General features: G+C 45.8%; 2 protein-coding genes across 2 annotated transcripts in view; both read right to left on the bottom strand.

The window, feature by feature from the left end:
- Positions 1–18,148, bottom strand: part of LOC135377694 (5-hydroxytryptamine receptor 4-like) — a 132,606-nt gene that overhangs the window by 15,600 nt on the left and 98,858 nt on the right. The window lies entirely within an intron of this gene.
- LOC135379931 (carboxypeptidase M-like) lies at positions 693–2,051 on the bottom strand. The gene has a single exon (XM_064612487.1). The coding sequence runs from the start codon at positions 2,049–2,051 to the stop codon at positions 693–695; it is 1,359 nt and encodes a 452-aa protein (XP_064468557.1).

The following is an 18,148-nucleotide window of genomic DNA, read 5'->3' as shown; positions in this document are numbered from 1 at the left end:
TCTGATTGCGGCTTTGTAGCCACGCTTGAACACGCATGGGAATTTCCACCCCAAAATCCCACGTGGTTCCCATGCCGACCCGTCTTGCCATAGCCGCAGCCCCACAAAACAGAGCGGCGTACAAGTAACGAACAACAACATGTTTATTTGCTTATATGCAATTCTGCCGTGCTTGAGCCGTGCAGTGTCCTCTGTCTGCTCCGCGCAATGCTGCTCTGTTGTGAATGGGTCACTTCTTCTATACTGCGTCTTCGTGCTGCCGCGTTTAACGGCGTCGGAGTTTTTCCACATTTCGTGGCCACGTTTGTTATCACACGGGAACATTTTGGTGTTATCACCACACACGTCATCTCCAAGCAGCAGTCAATGAGTGCACGCTTCGAGATACCCTGCCTCAAGAAAACTCGGTGGGTTCGCTTATAAATGCTATCGCATTTAAAAGTAACCAAATCTGCAACTTTTTACTTCGCTTTGCGGTCATACAGACGGGGCAGGGCTGTATCGTCCCGCATTGTGTACACATAAGAACTATTTGAGTTGATGTCACCATAAGATTGGCGTGATTAGGAAACCCAAACTTCGAAATTAACACTTAGCAATCTCACTTTAATTGATCAAACGACAAACAGATTCATTAACCGATGCAGAGGCATTACGCGGTGAAATTGGCATAGAATCAAAATTTAGACACGTCAATAATCGTAGTCCATTGATACAACCAGCTGCAGGAGTGCGATGACAACGATAAACTTACGACGAACGACGAGGAAACCTGCTTTAGACCCCGATGGTGAGGGATCATCTTTTTCGGTCGCAGTTGTGGGATCCAGCGCCATCTGAGGCGCAGGTTTTACGTTCACAGGAGCGTAGGCTTCAACAAGAGTAACAATTACGGGTTCAGCCCACTTCTGACTGGGCACTCTGAAGCTACTTTTTGCTGGCAGATAGCCTTTCGAGGCCACCAGTGCGACGTAGTCACCCGGGGGTAGAATGCGAAAGAACTCTCCTTGGTCCGACGTCCAGAAGGCCACGTTTCTGCCTTTAATGGTGATCAAAGCCTTAGCTACCAAAGTGCCATCCGTTGTCTTCACGTAACCGCGGACGCCGTGGTCAGCTTGCAGGAGAGAATTGAGTAAAGACTCTTTGTTTTCCTGCCAAAGTGCACTGAGATTGGAGGGAACAATGCAACATGAAATCGATAGCAATATTTCCAATGTCCCCTCAGAGGTGTATGTGTATTCCTGCATGGTCATGGAAACGTGCTTTCGCGATATTGGTGTCGATGTTCGCCCTCTAGGGCAGGATTTGTTCGATTGCCTCATGGCTTGGTTGCTATCGACGTAAGCGCTCGAAATTTCCGATAGCACATCTTCGTCAGGGGCCGGCACTGGTGCTCCATCTTTCTTGTTGCTAAAACCGTAGTTCACCGAGAGTTCATTTCCTGCGTGTAATGCCGCACCTAGGAGAAATCGCTGACTTCGAAACCAACGCTTTAGCAAACGAGCTTCTGGTTGGACGGCTCCCTGCGACGCTTCGTCAAAGTCCAATTCTAAAAATTGAACGTGATAAGTTCCGTCGTCTTTCACACACTCCTCATTAGATGCCTCTGGTATTTTATAACCATGGAGCCAAAATAAGACATGAACTTCGGTGGTATTCAGCAGTTTGGCGACCTCTTCGCTTTTGCTATACTCGAACAAAAGCGAAGAAGCGAAGTGGATTAAAATTTCCGAACCTGCCGGAAAGTCCGATGCAAGACGCACACGTGGCATGAGAAACATCCTTCGGTGAGCCTGCTTCGACAGAATGAGGGAATACACAGTAGCACCGCTGACGTTTCCTACGAATTCTAGCCTGGCAAGTTCTGGAAAAGCTTCTACAAGGCCACGTAGAGCATTCCACATTTGAGACAAGGTCTTGTACTGAAATTCATCAGAATTAGTTTCTGTGGTTCCAGCGGAGGTTGTTGCAAACACAACCACCCAGAAGTGCACGATGACGTGCAGGAAGAACACGACACTGGAAAGTCCATACCTTCTCCCAGGCTTCATTAGAGAAAATGGTCCGAAGCAAAGGCGCTGTCGAAGACGAACATGTGGACAAAATTATCAAGTATCTTTTTCTCTTCTTCCTCACTCTCTAGCCATTATCCTCATTCATCATCTTTCTTTGAGACGCGGACACACACTCAGACGAAAGGAAGAAGTACTCTCTCCGAATCTAACTTTTCTTTGTATAAAATGGAAGGTAAGTAAGACATTAGAAAAACATGGTAATACTAGCACTATGTTATTTAATTGACCTCTACCTGTTTACAAACAAATGACGTCAGATAGTACAACAGCGCCACCAACTTGGTAGACTGGTACTACTATATCAAACAATCAGTAAGTCACAAGAAAGCCACGTTTAAATGTGGCTCCTCATACTGTAAGATTTTTATGGAATTCCTTACACATTATTGTTTGTATGGCCTTGTTCTGCTGAATTCTACCGGTAGCCCTATCTTTTCGGTAGCCCTTTCTAAAGATGGCTACCGGGCTCTTCCATCTTCTGGAGCCTGAAGGGCACGAGTTTCTCTCGGAGAGCACGTGGTGCCTCTATACAAAGCAAGCGCGAACTAAGTCGTAGTAACAATTGCCACCACAAGCAATGACATCAGAGAAGCTTGAAACACCATTCCCATTGGTTCTCAGAAGCACGCGTTCTCGTCACTGGCGGAGCAGCCCGCTCTGATCTTACAGATGCATCAGTTTCGGTATTCGCGCGGTATTCTGCCTTTTGGTGGTGTTAAGCGTGACTTGAGTGCCTTTTTTGAGGAGCTACCCTGTTGATGCGCGCTCCAGATTTTTATAACTCTTGTCCTTTGTGTTGTGCTGTTATGTTATATAGTTCAGTGCACCATCCAAAAGGAACATTTTTCCGTCACAGTCAAAAAAAAACAAAAAAAAAACGTAATGTCCTATGCACTCACAATGCACGATTGCTATGAAAAGTAAGCGGATACTTACATCACAACCCACACCCTTTATTTTTTCAAAATAACTAAAAACTTGCGCTAAATTCCTTGGCTGCGATGACGATAACCAGGCTTCGTGGAATGCTCACCATTATTCCTGTAAACTTCATTCGGAATCTTGCTCCATTCATCTCGCAAAGCAGCTGCTAACACAGCCTTGTTTCTGGGGCAGACCTTAGTTACCCAAAGGTCCAGTTCTGACGTGCTCCATTGGACTGAAGTGAGGGCGCTGGACTGGCCAAAACAAGTGTAGAATGCTCATCTCATGAGACATTCACGACATGACCTTTGTAGCATGGAACGTTTTGTCCGCTGGCACTATAGGTATAGGCCTTCTCCGAAGTACTGCCACAGTGCTCGCGATGTCCCGCTCTCTAGAGTTTGAACCGTCAGCATTAACTCTCTGATCCAGAACCACTAACGGTCCTAGACCATACCACCAGGAAGGAGCCCTATATCATCAAACTTCACCAAACTTGGATTGGTTATTCGGGAACGTCGCGAGACAACTATACCATCCCGTATGAAAATGGATTTTTCCTTTCTGCAGACTTCTTGTTTCCTGTCTTGACAGTATGTTTGGTGCACCAAACTTCACTGTTGAATCAATGCACGCCTGCTGGTGGATTACCCTGGCATCCGTAAGACCCGAATGCACCAGACCGACTGAAAAATCGTGAACCAGAACGCATCACTCCAAAGGACAGGCCTCCATTGTTCTCGAGACTAAACAAGATGCGCTCCTTCCTTGCTGCAGGCGACGCGACGGCGAGCGTTGCTGGGTTTGATGAAGGTCGCTTGTGAACATATGCATGGCCATAGGAATTCACGTATTATAAAGTCCTTCGCAGTGTGCTCAGTGACGGCCCACAGGAATCCTTGAATATCTCAGCGTGCTTCCGCGCATCGTCGTTCAAGTAGCAATACCCTCCGAATGGTCCTCTTGTCACGCTCCGTCAACTTATGACGTCTTCCAGGCTGCTCTGTGACGGTTTCAGCGCCAGTCCTCTTCCACTTCTGAAACACGTCGCTCACGCTCAACCCAGGGAAGAGCCATATATTAAAAGGGAATCTAGCCATTGGGAGCCTAAAAAGAGGCTAGACCTGTCAATCACAATTGGTTTGCTTGTTGTTGGCTCCTCTCATTGGTTTGCTTTTTACCACGGGGGCCGCCATGACACCTGACTGCCACCCAAAGTGGCGGCGAAGGCAAACACGGTGAAGCAGGAATTTCGTGACAATTTTTTTTTTAAAGAACTACTCTGATTTTGCGCCAGCAGATGCACATCCTCTTATAAGTTTCTCGAAAAACAGTTTCAACTTATGCTCGACTATCTATATTTAACAGGAAATAATATGTTTTGTCGTCGTTGTCAAACCTCGTGAACACTCTGGTCACAATGAAATAATAAGAAAAACGGCACAATTTTGAATTAAATTTCTGAATTTTATGGATGTAAACATTCTTGCCTTTTTACCCGATCTAGTATTGGTGTTTAATTTAAAGAATCGTACCGACGACAAGATGTGCAGCGGAACAACGACGGATGACAGACGGCAAGTCCCGACGTACCTTGCGCCGTCTAGGTGGCGTCCATCCATTGGTACCAAAATCCACTAGTTTTGCAAATCGCAAGATGTATCCACTTCAATCCTATCCAATCCATTTGCCAACTTAAACTACGCTTATTTAGTGACTGCCCATGTAGGATAGGGGGACAGACAGTAAGGATGAGCTGATTGATAATGACCCGTATTCCAAGACGTCATCGATCAGACAGCTCAAAAGGCGGGTGAAGCTTTAGGAATAGGCAGCTCCCATTAATGGCCAGACTTCCTTTTAATATATGGCTCTGACCCAGGGCTTACTAACGCGTTTGAAATATGACGAGCGGACTGGCTGCTGATGTGACAGCCGATGATCACCCATGCCGGAACTCCAGGCATTTCGCGCTTACCACCTCCATAGAATGGCGAGGGAGGCATGCAAGTGTATTTATCAAGCAACGTACGTGAGAATGCTGGCAATTCCCTTGCCAAGAAGACGCACCGAAGGTGTAACCAGGGTAAAATCCGTGACGCATTCGAATGACGGTTTCCCCGAAGGTTTTTAACCGTTTTAACCAGAAGGAATTTCGGCAAGTCGCTCGCCAGGGGATTTCATCGGCTACGGCCTAACCTTCCGCTGCCACCGATGCATATACTACGATTAGACTTTCAATGAAACTTGAAAATACGGAACAAGAGGGGAGAAAGCAACACGTTTCCATTGGGAAAGTTCAATCAAATTTCGCCGAGTGTACATTGGATGGTCTTCAAAGTTCGACCTTGGGCCACTTCTGTTCTTAATATTCATAAAATGGTTTGTCAAAAATCTTATCACAGAGTACACCCTATATACAGAGGGCATTAATATATTTGTCGATGCTTAAATACCTGAAACTCTATTTTCGGAACCCCCCGAACCTACACTCTTAAAAATGAACTTCACCGCATAGCACGCTCCTAGCCAACCATCATCTCAAATGATATCGTTATCTGCCCTAATTTGTTGAAAACGGGAGGCGTACGCCTTTTTTGTGACACTTATGCTGTTCATAATTGTCACAAAAAAATTGTCCCGTTTTCAACAAATCAGGGCAGATAACGATATCATTTGAGATGATGGTTGGCTAGGAGCGTGCTATGCGGTGAAGTTCATTTTTAAGAGTGTACCCAAGCAGCACAATGTACTGAAAGTCGAGTGCAATAGGGGTGGACGGGTAAGTGGAAGGCCTTGAACAGACTCGTGAGACTAAAGAACATTGGTAAGACACGTACCGTCCACCCCTATTGCACTCGACTTTCAGTACATTGCGCTGCTTGGGCAATTCTTAACAAACTACAAATCTGGTTGTCGTTGAATAAGTTGGCATGTAACTTTACAAAATCTATCTACATGTTGCATCATTCCACCCCTCTCAGAATAGTTCAATGTAGAGGATTTGAACGTCTACTTTTGATCACACGTACAGCCACCGTCAGACGTAACCATAACGATCGAGCGCGTGGCCTGCGCATCCCGCCAGCTCCGCGGAGCGTTGGCCTCTGGGCTTGTGTCGTTTGTAGCTTTGTACTGAAAGTACTCTGATGTAGTAATTAATGTTAGTTTTTATTAAACATATCATGTTGATAGATTTTGGTTGACATACACTCATTAGATGAGTTTATTTTGGTTTTCGTATATTATACGTAGGCATATTGGACTAGAGCACTGCACGGGCCTAATTTTCAGGCCCCTGCCCGGCCCAGGCCCGGCTGCTACAGCCCGCACCCGGCCCGGGCCCGATTCCGCCGGCCCGTAACCAGCCCGTACTCGACTGTTTCCATGCTCTGGCACGGTCCCAGCCCACCTCTGCTCTATGTGTTCTCGAGGCCCGGAGGCGTATTTAGATTTATTACAGAGCACAGCGCAGCGAGGAAAAGGAGGCAGCTAATTGGTGGAGAGTGAGGAGGTACACTCGAACGGTGTGGCTCTGTTTCTCTGCCGGAAAGTCGCCTGTGCCTGGTGCTTGCTTGCTTGGGAACTATGGGAAGGCAGCGCGCAGCGACGCGTGGGCGATATGTACCTTGCGGTTCAAGAGAGATTCATCTCCGCTCTATTCGCTCAGAGATCGAACGGTGTCGGCGAGCAGCGGAGAACGGAGAACTACAGTCGTATGGACGCGTCGCCTGCTTTTACACGTTTATTCCGCGTTCAGTGCGGTAGGCGGTGGAGCATTGGGGAACCGAACAGTATCGTACCATCGCGGCACAAGTGATCTTCCGGTGAATATACACAAGAATTACGGAAAAGAACCATCAACTCCGAACATCGGCCCGCGTGTTATCCACACTAGAAAGGTGATAGTGTCGCACCCTATAGGTCGATCTCGCAGCGAATTGCGCATGCACCGGTGTTAGTTCCCCTTTCTCGAACTCTCACGCGAACGAAATATGTCAGAACACCTAATCTAACTGACCTTCGTGCCGGACTTTCACGCGAACGAAATATGTCAGAACACCTAATCTAACTGCCCCTCGTGCCGGACTCTGACGGGAACGAAATATGCCCCAACACCTAACCTAACTGACCCTCGTGCCGGACTCTCAGCGCTCCCGCCATACCAATCGTCCCCAAATGTGTGTGAGTGCACGTGTTAAATCCAGACTCATTACACGAAATAAGCATGATCACATATAAAAAAGTGATAGTTCTCAGATGAGAATACGATGACATCCCATACCCAATGAAAAAAAAAGAAAAAGTGACATGAAAATTCAGCTGTCCAGTCTCGTGAAATATGTTCGCGTACATGGCCGACCATGGCCGGCGTTGTCAAGCCCGTACCCGGCCCGGGCCCGGTGGCTGAAACCCGAGCCCGGCCCAGGCCCGCATAAAAACTCAAAGCCCGGCCAGGCACGACCCGCGGGCCGGGCTGGGATCGGGCTTTCGGGTAAGCCCGGGCCGCTGCAGTGCTCTATGTTGGACTGCCTCACAGGCTAAAAATCGCAGTCCTACATACAGTGCAAATGCGTGCCTTCAATAAATTTGATAATTTTTTATAATATAAGTTTGAGGAAGGAAATGAGGAGGCGTTCGTTCAGCAAGGCAAGCAGTCTGACGTTATCTCTAGTTCTCTTGGTTCGGTTTTGTCTGCATAGCCATTCAAAGGGTAGCTTCAAACACGGCCACGTGGTTTCGGAGTTCCTGGACAGATATGCCAGTGTCCTATCAATGTGCCCCCCCAAAGTGACGTGTGCAAAGCGCCCTCATAGGCCTCCTCAGGTAATGTGACACTTGCAAGACCCCAAAAGAGCAAAAAAACCTTCCTTATTCCGTCTCTTCCCCCACGCTTTTCCCTCGAACGTTCACGGCACTCTATGCGGACAGAGCCATTTATAGGCTCTGTATGCGGAAACATCGAACGGCCATCTAGGTCCAGCTTAGGAAACGAAGGCACGTAAGCGCAAACGTGCCCCACAGATGGCGGGATGAGCCCAGACTGGACTGCGCTGGATGTTCGTCAGCGCCGTTCCTGCCCATTCCCATACCCCGTACAGTGTTCTGTACAGCGTTCTGTGCCTGTAAGAGTAGCAGGCCTGCTGAGCATGGCCAACCTCTCTTCTCCTCCTAATCAAACAAACAGTGTTCAAGAGAACCGAAGGTAATCAGGGCTCGAACCAGCGCCGGCTCTATTGTTTGAGATTATCCGTGGTTTTCGTCAGAACATTTGCGGTATAGTTCCCTATTAATAGGAGACACGGAGCTTCCCCAAATCAGCATGCTACAATATCGACAGGCATCTACTCGGATAATATGGCTATGCCATCACTACCGGCAGCGAAGTTGTTCGGCGGCGCGTTGTACGTTTGCTACGAGACGTACCGCAGTCAATGCTTTCTTGAAGAACGAAACAGCGATGGAAACAAAAGCCCGGTTCACGAACTCACGGTTCACCATCCAGCCTGCATTTTATGTTTTCTCCGTCTGTATTTTCACGGAAAACACAGTTCTGATTAGTTGACGGACACACAATTTCAAAGAAATTAATCGAGACGCCACGTGAATTAATGCAAACACAAAAAATAATCCACGCACCACATGAATTAATCCGTGCGAATTCGATTTATCCCGCTTTTACATACATGAATCGTTAGTGGAGCTAGCTTCATCGAACATTTCCGTTGATGGAAGTATAGCCTTACGTTTTCATTTATTCATTCATTTCATTTATTTCACCTTAAGTGCCCTTGCGGGCTTTACATTTTGGAAGCCTAGTCACGACTACTTTTCATCTATGGGCAACACTCACATTTTTCGCGCTTCTCTCATTTGCTTTAACGATTTTGTAATCCCTACATTGTAAAACTTGACATTTCTCGTTAGTGCCTGGCGCAATATGCTCAGCATAGACCATATGTGGTGTAGGTGCTGTCCTATTTCTTCTACTGGTAATACCACTGGTAGCAATGCAGGGTTATAAGCCTGTATATTATAAATTACACCTTTGCCGATATTTCTGGTACAGTAGTCTTCGTTTTTGTGTGTTTCGATGTGAATTAATGTGATTAATTAGATTAAATCTCCATTGGGATCTCCTTGGCTTCAGCTATCACCATGCGCATCACAGCGCTTCGCGGCACCCCAAAGCAGGCCCGCAAACTGCGGCAGTGTTGTACATAGCGCCTCTACCGTATTCGCTACGGAGTAGCGATCCCGCTACATTTTAAATTGGTAACGGAAAAAGTATTTCCGCTGCGTACGGGTAGCGGCGGACTCTTTTTCCGTCACCGCCACTTTTCATAATATGGAAGACGTGGAACACAGAGAAAAAAGCGAGGTAACGGCGAATCCTATAGTTGTTCCTTTTTGGTTACTTATTAATTAGGCATTACTGACATGACGATCTTCCTCAACTCCAGTAGCTCTCATATGCTAAGCGCAATCGAATATTTAGGAATATAATTTGTATTATTCTGTGCATTTTTAAAACTTTTCTAGCTCACTTTTAGGAAACAGAAACAGGTATGTATAACCAGTGATTTCCCCAGAAATTCACTGTTGGGGGGTTGCGGAGCTTTCAAGGGGTGGGGTGGGGGGGGGGGGTATGCTTGGTGAAGGTTCCACTTAAGGAATTTTTCTTAGACACGGAAAGGATCGTGGCACAATGGTGACACCCCTGCACAGCTTTCCAGTTTTATTTGTACATGTCATTACGTTAGAACAATACAGATTCATTCTGAACGGCATTTCCACATTAAGATGCATAATCACACGACCGACAAAGAAAAAAGACTAGCACCTTGTCTCACGAAGCTCAATGAATACCTAGCACACAGATTGGACAAATGCATTGGATCATCTGCATGACTGTGGTCCTACAGCCCAAGTGTGACAGTACAGGATATAATTCGCTGCGCCGGACTCTCTACCAGAACGCGTTGGTGGCCGAGTTGGGTGGGGTCACCTGAGAAATTTCAGGGGGGGTGTTGCAAAAATGCAAGGGGGGGGGGGTGTAGGGAAATCCCTGCGTATAACATACCGCATACTATGGGCTACGAAGCTTGTCTCCGTCATATAATCAGTTGCAAAACTATAGTGTGAGCGTGTTCATATTGTATTTTGCAGCTTTATTGTTCGGAGCAGATAAACAAAGCGTCCGGTCACTTGGAACAGGAATACGAAATATATATCGGAAACGCAACGAGATATCGCCATGTGGCCATTGCACTCGAAACGTACCGCCGACTTTGCGGTTTTGGTGCTTGTGTGCCGACTTTGGTGTTTGTGCCGCAGGTGAAGAATGACTAGCAAGATAAAATTACCTTAGCTGACACGGGCTGCCGAACGCGATTATTTTCTACGTTACACTGTAGGTACGTGAGACACACAAAATTAAGAAATAATAATATTATTCGGGAGTCAGTGGGTGGCGGTACACGGGCGATTAACTTAAAAGCAATTGATAGCATACTGCGTTTGACATGTTTTGGGAAAAGCTCTATAATATATATTTTTTTTCCGACGACGGAAAAATAGGGGATGTCAAGTTGCCGGTGATGAGTAGATCAAAGAGTGAAATTAAATGGTAGGAGCAACTTATTTATTTACACATGGTAACAAGACTTTCGTGCACGAGACTGCACTTCTTCAGGTTACAAAAATATGAACATCGTACAGGAACATATATACAGTTGACGAAGGAGTTTTCGTATGAGAGGGTAACAAGGTGATGGAAAGCATGTAAATACCGGTAAAAATACAAACGAAGGGGTATCAGAAGCGCAACATAACGCGAATCCAAAGGCTTTTACACGGGAAAACCCGTGTACCCGTTTACCCGTGTAAAAGCCTTTGGACTCGCGTTATGTTGCGCTTCTGATACCCCTTCGTTTGTATTTTTACCTGTATTTACATCATTTCCATCACCTTGTTACCCTCTCATACGAAAACTCCTTCGTCAACTGTGCATGTGTTCCTGTACCATGTTCATATTTTTGTAACCTGAAGAAGTGCAGTCTCGTGCATGAAAGTCTTGTTACCATGTGTAAATAAATAAGTTGCTCCTACCGTTTAATATCACCCTTTGATATTTTTTTCCCGTTAACGCTTCAATATGAAGGGAATGTCACACGGGTATATTCTGAGAACTCATACTCTCGGAAAAGGCGTATTAAAAGTTGTTCGCATATAGTCAAGCGCTTTGCAAGAGAAGCCGTCGTGCGACTGAAAGAATGGAAGAATTGGGTAGCCAACAACAGGAACTCCTACTTCCTGTGAGACCTACACTATATATATATGGAATGGTGCAGTATGCCAACAGCACTCAGAAGGGTGCCTATTCTGCTTGGAGACGTTGCACCTGGCGAAAGCATGAGCAAACATTAGGTCATTCGTTTGATATTTTTACCACCTGGCAGCTACTTATTGATGACTCCATGAGTGGTCGCTTATGATGGCAGTTGCGCCACTTGAGCACAGTGAAAACTGATCAATCTGTTGACAGTATAAGCAGACGGAACAGTTTGAGGTTGAGATTTGCGGATATCTCGAACAAAATACTGTTGTTGCAGAAAAACAGTCCGAAAAACATACTCTCACGGGAAAATTATTAAATGCACGTTTGCGCTACGTGCATTAAATTATCTCTTAAATGCGTATCATCTCAAGGCTAATATCAATGTGAAATACTATATCTTGGCTGTAAATAGTAGTATGCTTTATGCTGCATGCTAGCTATGTGAGGGAATATAAATATTGCACCGTCTTTAGACACATTCGGCAAGGTGATGATGATGATGATGATTATGATGATGATGATGATGATTCGAGTTTTTGTGGCGCATGGACAACAAAGGTGCGCCAAAACATTGGTTAGGATGCAACTACAGTGAAACCTTCCTATGTTGGACACCTGCGGTGCAGCAGAAGCGTGTCCTACTTATAGAGGTGTCCGAGTTACAGAATATGAGGGAAACAAAAAATGGAAAAGATCACAGCTGTGTTGCCAGAAATGTCCCCCTTCTTCAATTTATGGTCCTGAGTGGTACCTGGTGGCAGTGGTACCTCTACCCACTCTTCACTGATAATTATTACTGATTTTAGTAGATTCAATTTTGTTCAGATTCCACTCAATGGCATTACCTCTGGAGCTTTTTGAGCAGCGATGACTTGTCTCTGAAGCGTCAGCCCACTTTTCGTTGCTTTGGTGCAGTGTGCGTTCAAAGGCTCTAGACAAACCGAAGACAAGTGCTCACACAAAGAATTACGATGTACACTGACAGCACTTGTTTTTGGACTCGGATAAACTAAATCAACAAAATTCTGAGACCAGTACAGGGAAAAAAGGGGCGAAAGTCAAGGCCACTGGCTCGTTTTGGGTATTTTTGGTGCAAAGATGGGCCGATATGGGCCGGTAATTTGGCCAGGGTTTTGTCCGACTTAGCAGGGAAAACCCTGTCCTACTTACGAGATAGGGAGGTGTCCGACATAGAGAATTTCGTCCCCGTGTAGTTTCAATGGGAGCCTGCCCGTGCAATGAAATCTTGTCCGACATGGGGAGTTGTCCGAGGTAAGGAGGTGTCCGACTTTGGAGGTTTTACTGTAGTTAAAAATAAAGAAATGCCTACGGCAAGACGTTGCCTAGAGAAGGGTGAAAAGCAGCGGCATAGTATTTACGTTACTTTTATTTGGTAGGAGTATCGCGTTACTTTTTCAAATTTGTAGCGACACTAGTATTGCGCTACTTTTTTGTGGAGTAGCGGGTAGTGGTATTCCACTACTTCGTTTCGGTAGAGGATACGACACTTGTGCCAGGATACATCGAAGTTTGCACTCGAATGCCTGAAATATACCAACAGGTCAGCTATATATACAGGGGTGGACTGGCCGTAGACCTTACCGGGATAGCTCACGGTGGGCCGCCACGGTTTGACACGCGTGGGCCGTCCAGTAAGGTACAGACCAGTATGAACCGCTTGTCGTCTATAGCTCAATTATAATCAGTTCAGATAAGCTGTCTCTGAGCTCTACTAACTTTCGCATAGCTGGCATGCACCCAGGTCTAGATGACACCTAGAAGATAATAATAACAGTAAATGGATATACGCTAGTGCTTGTATGCAGCAAAAGCACCGTGGTCCAATATAAGACACGTGCAGTAGACCAATATATACAAAAACACTTATTTGCAAAGCTTTATGACTAACAAAAAAAAAAAAAACGTACATGAGCATACAGTGCTACTCAGATTGCTCTTAATCCCATCTCTGCACTTCCCAGCAGTATACATATGAGTGCAAACAGCGACATCACAGAACGAGGCAGAAAGTTGCATGCAGGGGCCGCAGGAACCACATTTCAATCACGTTTTCCCCGCAAAGCTTATCAATGCGCCTGCGCCCAGTGCCACAATTCTTATTGCGGCTGAACTTCATCTACATCGTGACAGTTGATGCAACGATGACACAGTTTGACGAAAATTGCATCGGCCCAGTCGATGCGGTAATCCAAATTCGGCAAATTTCTCCTACCCCATATAAGCCTCCTGTATCAGAAATACCGGGACTGGTCTAATTTTTAGTTTATGGGCTGATGAAAGCGCATTGGTAGCAGTGAGAGTTTCAGATCGATGACAAGCATGTTGTGACGAAGCTTCCAGAATGCAAAGTGATTTTGTATCGGCATCAGCGTACAGTCACAGTAACGATAAATTCATGTCGTAGCCAGATGAAATCACATAGCATTTAAGTTAATTCACATGACACCCAGATTAATTTTTCCGAGTTTGGATTAAGTTGCGTGACACATGAATTCAAAATTTGGCCTCTGGATTAATTAATGTCGTACCACATTAAAAGTAACATGCAATTGAATTAAAAGAATCACACAGTGATTTTTAAGGAAACCTAACTTATTTGCATCGCATTTTAGCAAAGTTTTTCCCGGTAACTTTCCTGCTGGTGGGTCTTATCTCAGTAACAAATGTTTAGGTGATCATTTTTCTGCGCACACTATCAACTTGGATGATGTGTTAATTGCAATTAAATCGCTGGTTCAGACGGAACCCCTGCTTTCGTTGTGAAGGGATGTGCTGATGTGTTTGGGCAGCGGCTTGTCTATATTTTAGAGCGCAGCTCTTAGGCGCTCGTTCCTGCGTCCAGCGGCGTCGGCGTTGTAACCGGCAGAGCGAACGAGGAGCGAAGCGAAGGATGAAAGTACGGGAGAGCGTGAGGAGGAAAGCGAAGAAGGAGGGCACGCTTGGGAAGCCGGAACGCATCTTTCTTTCTTAACTTTCTTTTTGTTTATTTTTCAGTTTCTTTTTCGGAATAGCAAGCTGGCAATCCTGGCTGACATTTCCTTTTTTCTTTCACTCTATTAAGCATATCCCCCCCCCCCCCCCCCGCGGAACGCATCTGGTTGCATTTCGGTGAGCTGGGCTCCAAACTTGCGACTGGAACCGTGGCGGCCGCACAATCGGGGCAGTTACTTCACGAACTGGGATAGGAGTGCTACCTGAAGAAAGTACTGTGTGTGGAAAATAAAAACTAACTAAACATCTGACTATCGTAATCGGCCAGTAAATTTTAAATTTATCTTTGAATAGCGGTGTTTATCCAGACGTTGGAAATATACCATAGTGCTCCCAATACTGAACGATGGTGATCCGTGTGCTATAACTAACTATACCGACGTATATCACTCTTGTGTGCCTTCTCTAAGATACGAGGGGTGTTCACGTCAAACCGAGACTTTTCATTTTTCGCAAAATTAAAATGAACTTACAGGCGAGAAATTAGTTTTATTTTTCAACGTAATCTCCAGCTGCACTAATGCACTTGTCCCAGCGTTTCACGAGGGCTTGGATGCCAGCAGCGTAGAAATCCTTACCGGCGCGTAGCAGCCATGATCGGACCGCATTCTTGACCTCGTCGTCGCAGCTGAAGTGGCGGCCCCCAAGCAACGCCTTCAGTGGCCCGAAGACATGGAAATCGCTGGGGGCGAGGTCTGGACTGTAAGGGGAATGTGGCAGCAACTCCCAGCCAAGTTCCTGTAAGGTGCGTGTCGTGAGATGCGCGGTATGCGGGCGTGCATTGTCCTGTAGGAGGGACTCCTTTGGTGATGAGGCCCGGCCGCTTTTGCTTCAGCGCCTTATGCACATCCCTGAGAACCTGATAGTAATATGCACTATTGATGGTGGTACCACTGGGCAGAAAATCAACATGAACAACGCCAGCCTTGTCCAAGACAACCGTGGCCATGACCTTACCCGCAGACAGGGTGCTTCGGAACATCTTGGGAGCTGGCGAGCCCGGATGCTTCCACTGTTTTGATGCGTGTTTAGACTGAGGAGTGAAATGGTGCACCCACGTTTCATCGCACGTGATGATCCGATCAAGGAACGGCTGTCGTTCAGTGTCGAAATGGTACCTTAGCTCTTGGGAGATTTCCAGTCTTCTTTGCCGGTCAAACACGGAGAGCTGCCTCGGGATCCAACGGGCACTAACTTTCCGAAACTGGAGGTGTTCATGAATGATAGTGTTTAACGTTCCCACAGAAAGGTCCGTCTTTCGAGCCAGTTCGGGACATGTTATCCGTCGGTCCTTGAGGATCAGGCGCTCCACAAGTTGGATGTTCTCAGGAACTCTGACACTGGGCTCTGAGCCTCCCCGCCCGGGATCGTCCTGCTGATGTACGGCCGTCTCGGAACCGATTGCACCACTCAAACGCTTTGCTGCGGCTAAGTGTATCGTGGCCATACTGACCCTCTTCTGTGAATTTCAGATGACTTTACGCCTTCATTCACGAGATACTTCATGACAATTCGCTGTTCGATGTGCGCGCTCACCTCGTTGTCGGCCATCTTGTCCAGCACGTGTCTTGTGTTTTGCACAAACTTTGGACCACCACGTGGGGAACGCGGAGGCCTGTCGCCTGTGAAAATGACGAAAAAGAAGTAGCGGGAGCCATTTGTACACACAGAAAGTCCCGGTTTGACTTGAACACCCCTCGTATTTGAGAAGGTATAATCTTCGTGTCATTATGTCATTTTATGCAAACTAAAATTTGTGAGACCCAACATGGATTTTTGAAAAGGAGGTCAGTTAAAACGAACTTGTGTTCGTTCTTGAACAGTGTTACGGCACATATGGTGGACCGATCTCAGAGGACGTAATATATTTAGAATTAACGAAGGCGTTTCAGTCTGTAAACATTGAATCATTGCTTCATAAACTTTCGCATTTTGGTCTTTGCCCTAACTACATAAAGTGGTCTCGTAATAATTTAGCAGGTAGGACAAATGTTGTAAAGCTTCGTGGTGGTGTATCGGAACCTTATCCAACGTTATTAAGTGTTCCCCGGGGATCTATCCCTGGCCCCTGGCTGTTTCTTGTGTTTGTCAACGATTTGCCGCAATGTTACTAGGCACAGCAAGGTACGGCTTGGAACAAAAGTTTACGGAACAAAGCACTCTCGTATTTCTTCATGGGAGCGGTCCCCTGCTAGCCATCCGGAAGAGATCAAATGAGAAACGCGTGACGGGCTATTCATATTCTATCCATCTCCCAGTATGTGTGCCCGCTCCTGTTCGCTGCTAGGATGTCGCACCAATGGAGAAATGCGACACCCCGGTGTTCCGTAAACTTTTGTCCCAAGCTGTACTTCAATACGCGGATGATTTAATTTTTTTTTCGTTCAGTTACGTGTATTGGCGATTGTTGTCTATTGCAAGAAGATATTTCTTCTGTACAAAGATAGTGTGAAGCGAACACCACCTGCCTGATAGTGTGAACCGAACATCGACCGCTGTGCTACCATTCGTGACTTGGGAGTCATAGTCGATACTGAACTCAATTTCAAAGTCAATGTTTTTAACTTAGCGAACAGCAGTATGAGACCATTTGGCGTCATATCGCGAATTACTCGTGATTTTCGCATACCTTCCTGTTTTATTCGGATGCACTCGTTCGACCTAGGATTGAGTTTGCGACCTAGGTTTGAGTTCGGGGGGGGGGATATGTTTATTAAGAAAAAGAAAGGAAAGGTCAGCCAGGTGGAGGTCGGCTTGCTATTCCAAATCGGTTGTCTGGAATTTTGCTTCAGAGACAAAGTTAATTAGAATTAGAAAAGGTGCAGAAGAACCATGAAGAAGACCGAGAGACACGGACACAGAAGACGACACACGTAGGTTCTCAGAGAGAACCTACGTGAGAACCTACCTGAGAACCTACGTGTGTCGTCTTCTGTGTCCGTGTCTCTCGGTCTTCTTCATGGATCTATACCAGCTAGCCTGCACCCTTTCCCTTGTTTCTTTAGTGCAGAAGAAGTTTGTGTCAATGTATTACGATAGGTATGTTCATCGTAGACCTTATTACACTTATGACAGAATACTTAAGCATCTTATAGGATTCAAACTTTGCATTGGAGATCTATTTCCGACCTTTTGTTTTTATACAAGCTGTTAAATGGTGCCATTAACTGTCCTGATATTTTGGGGGACATTACTTTCGGTGTCCCAGTTATTGTAACTGTCAGTCCTTACTATATTTTATCCTAGTAGCAAGTTCACCCTTTCTGCCGTTATCCGAATGCAAAAACTGTACACCAAATTGGTTGCTGTTAACGATGCTCTCGATATCTTCTCTAAACGTTACGACTTCACTCAACTGATATGCGAAATGCTTTGTTAGTCTAACTCGTATTTGTGAATCCCGCCTGTTCATTTGTTTTGCGTATATTGTATTAATGTTGCCGGTGGGGGCTCTATTTAGCAGGCTATGCCGTTAATAGGCCTACGATAACAATAAAGGAGAATAAATGTACGTAGATTTCATTGTCCCGAAAACGTATATTTTACAATGATTGGTGAAAACGAAACTTGCACGAAGTAATTGGTGCAGATAGCGGATATTTGCTTGCCTGTTTGCTTGTCCATAGCATATTAAAACTTCCTTTCTGAAAGTTCCTGGAAAGAAAGTATTGAAAGTATAGCGAGATTATAAGAAACTAATCCCGTTATTCAGACCGCTATAACGCGGCAGGAATGAAACGCGCTACTCAATAAATACTTGTGACAGGGAAGTTCTGAAATTCCCGTGCATCGTACT

The sequence above is a fragment of the Ornithodoros turicata genome, chromosome 1, assembly GCF_037126465.1.
Source record: "Ornithodoros turicata isolate Travis chromosome 1, ASM3712646v1, whole genome shotgun sequence".
NCBI classification, from domain to species: Eukaryota; Metazoa; Arthropoda; class Arachnida; order Ixodida; family Argasidae; genus Ornithodoros; species Ornithodoros turicata.
This window is presented reverse-complemented; position numbering and strand designations above follow the sequence as displayed.

What these genes read in the sequence shown, in the direction of transcription:
- LOC135379931 (XM_064612487.1), bottom strand. Translation starts at nt 2,051, where the DNA reads ATGAAGCCTGGGAGAAGGTATGGACTTTCCAGTGTCGTGTTCTTCCTG.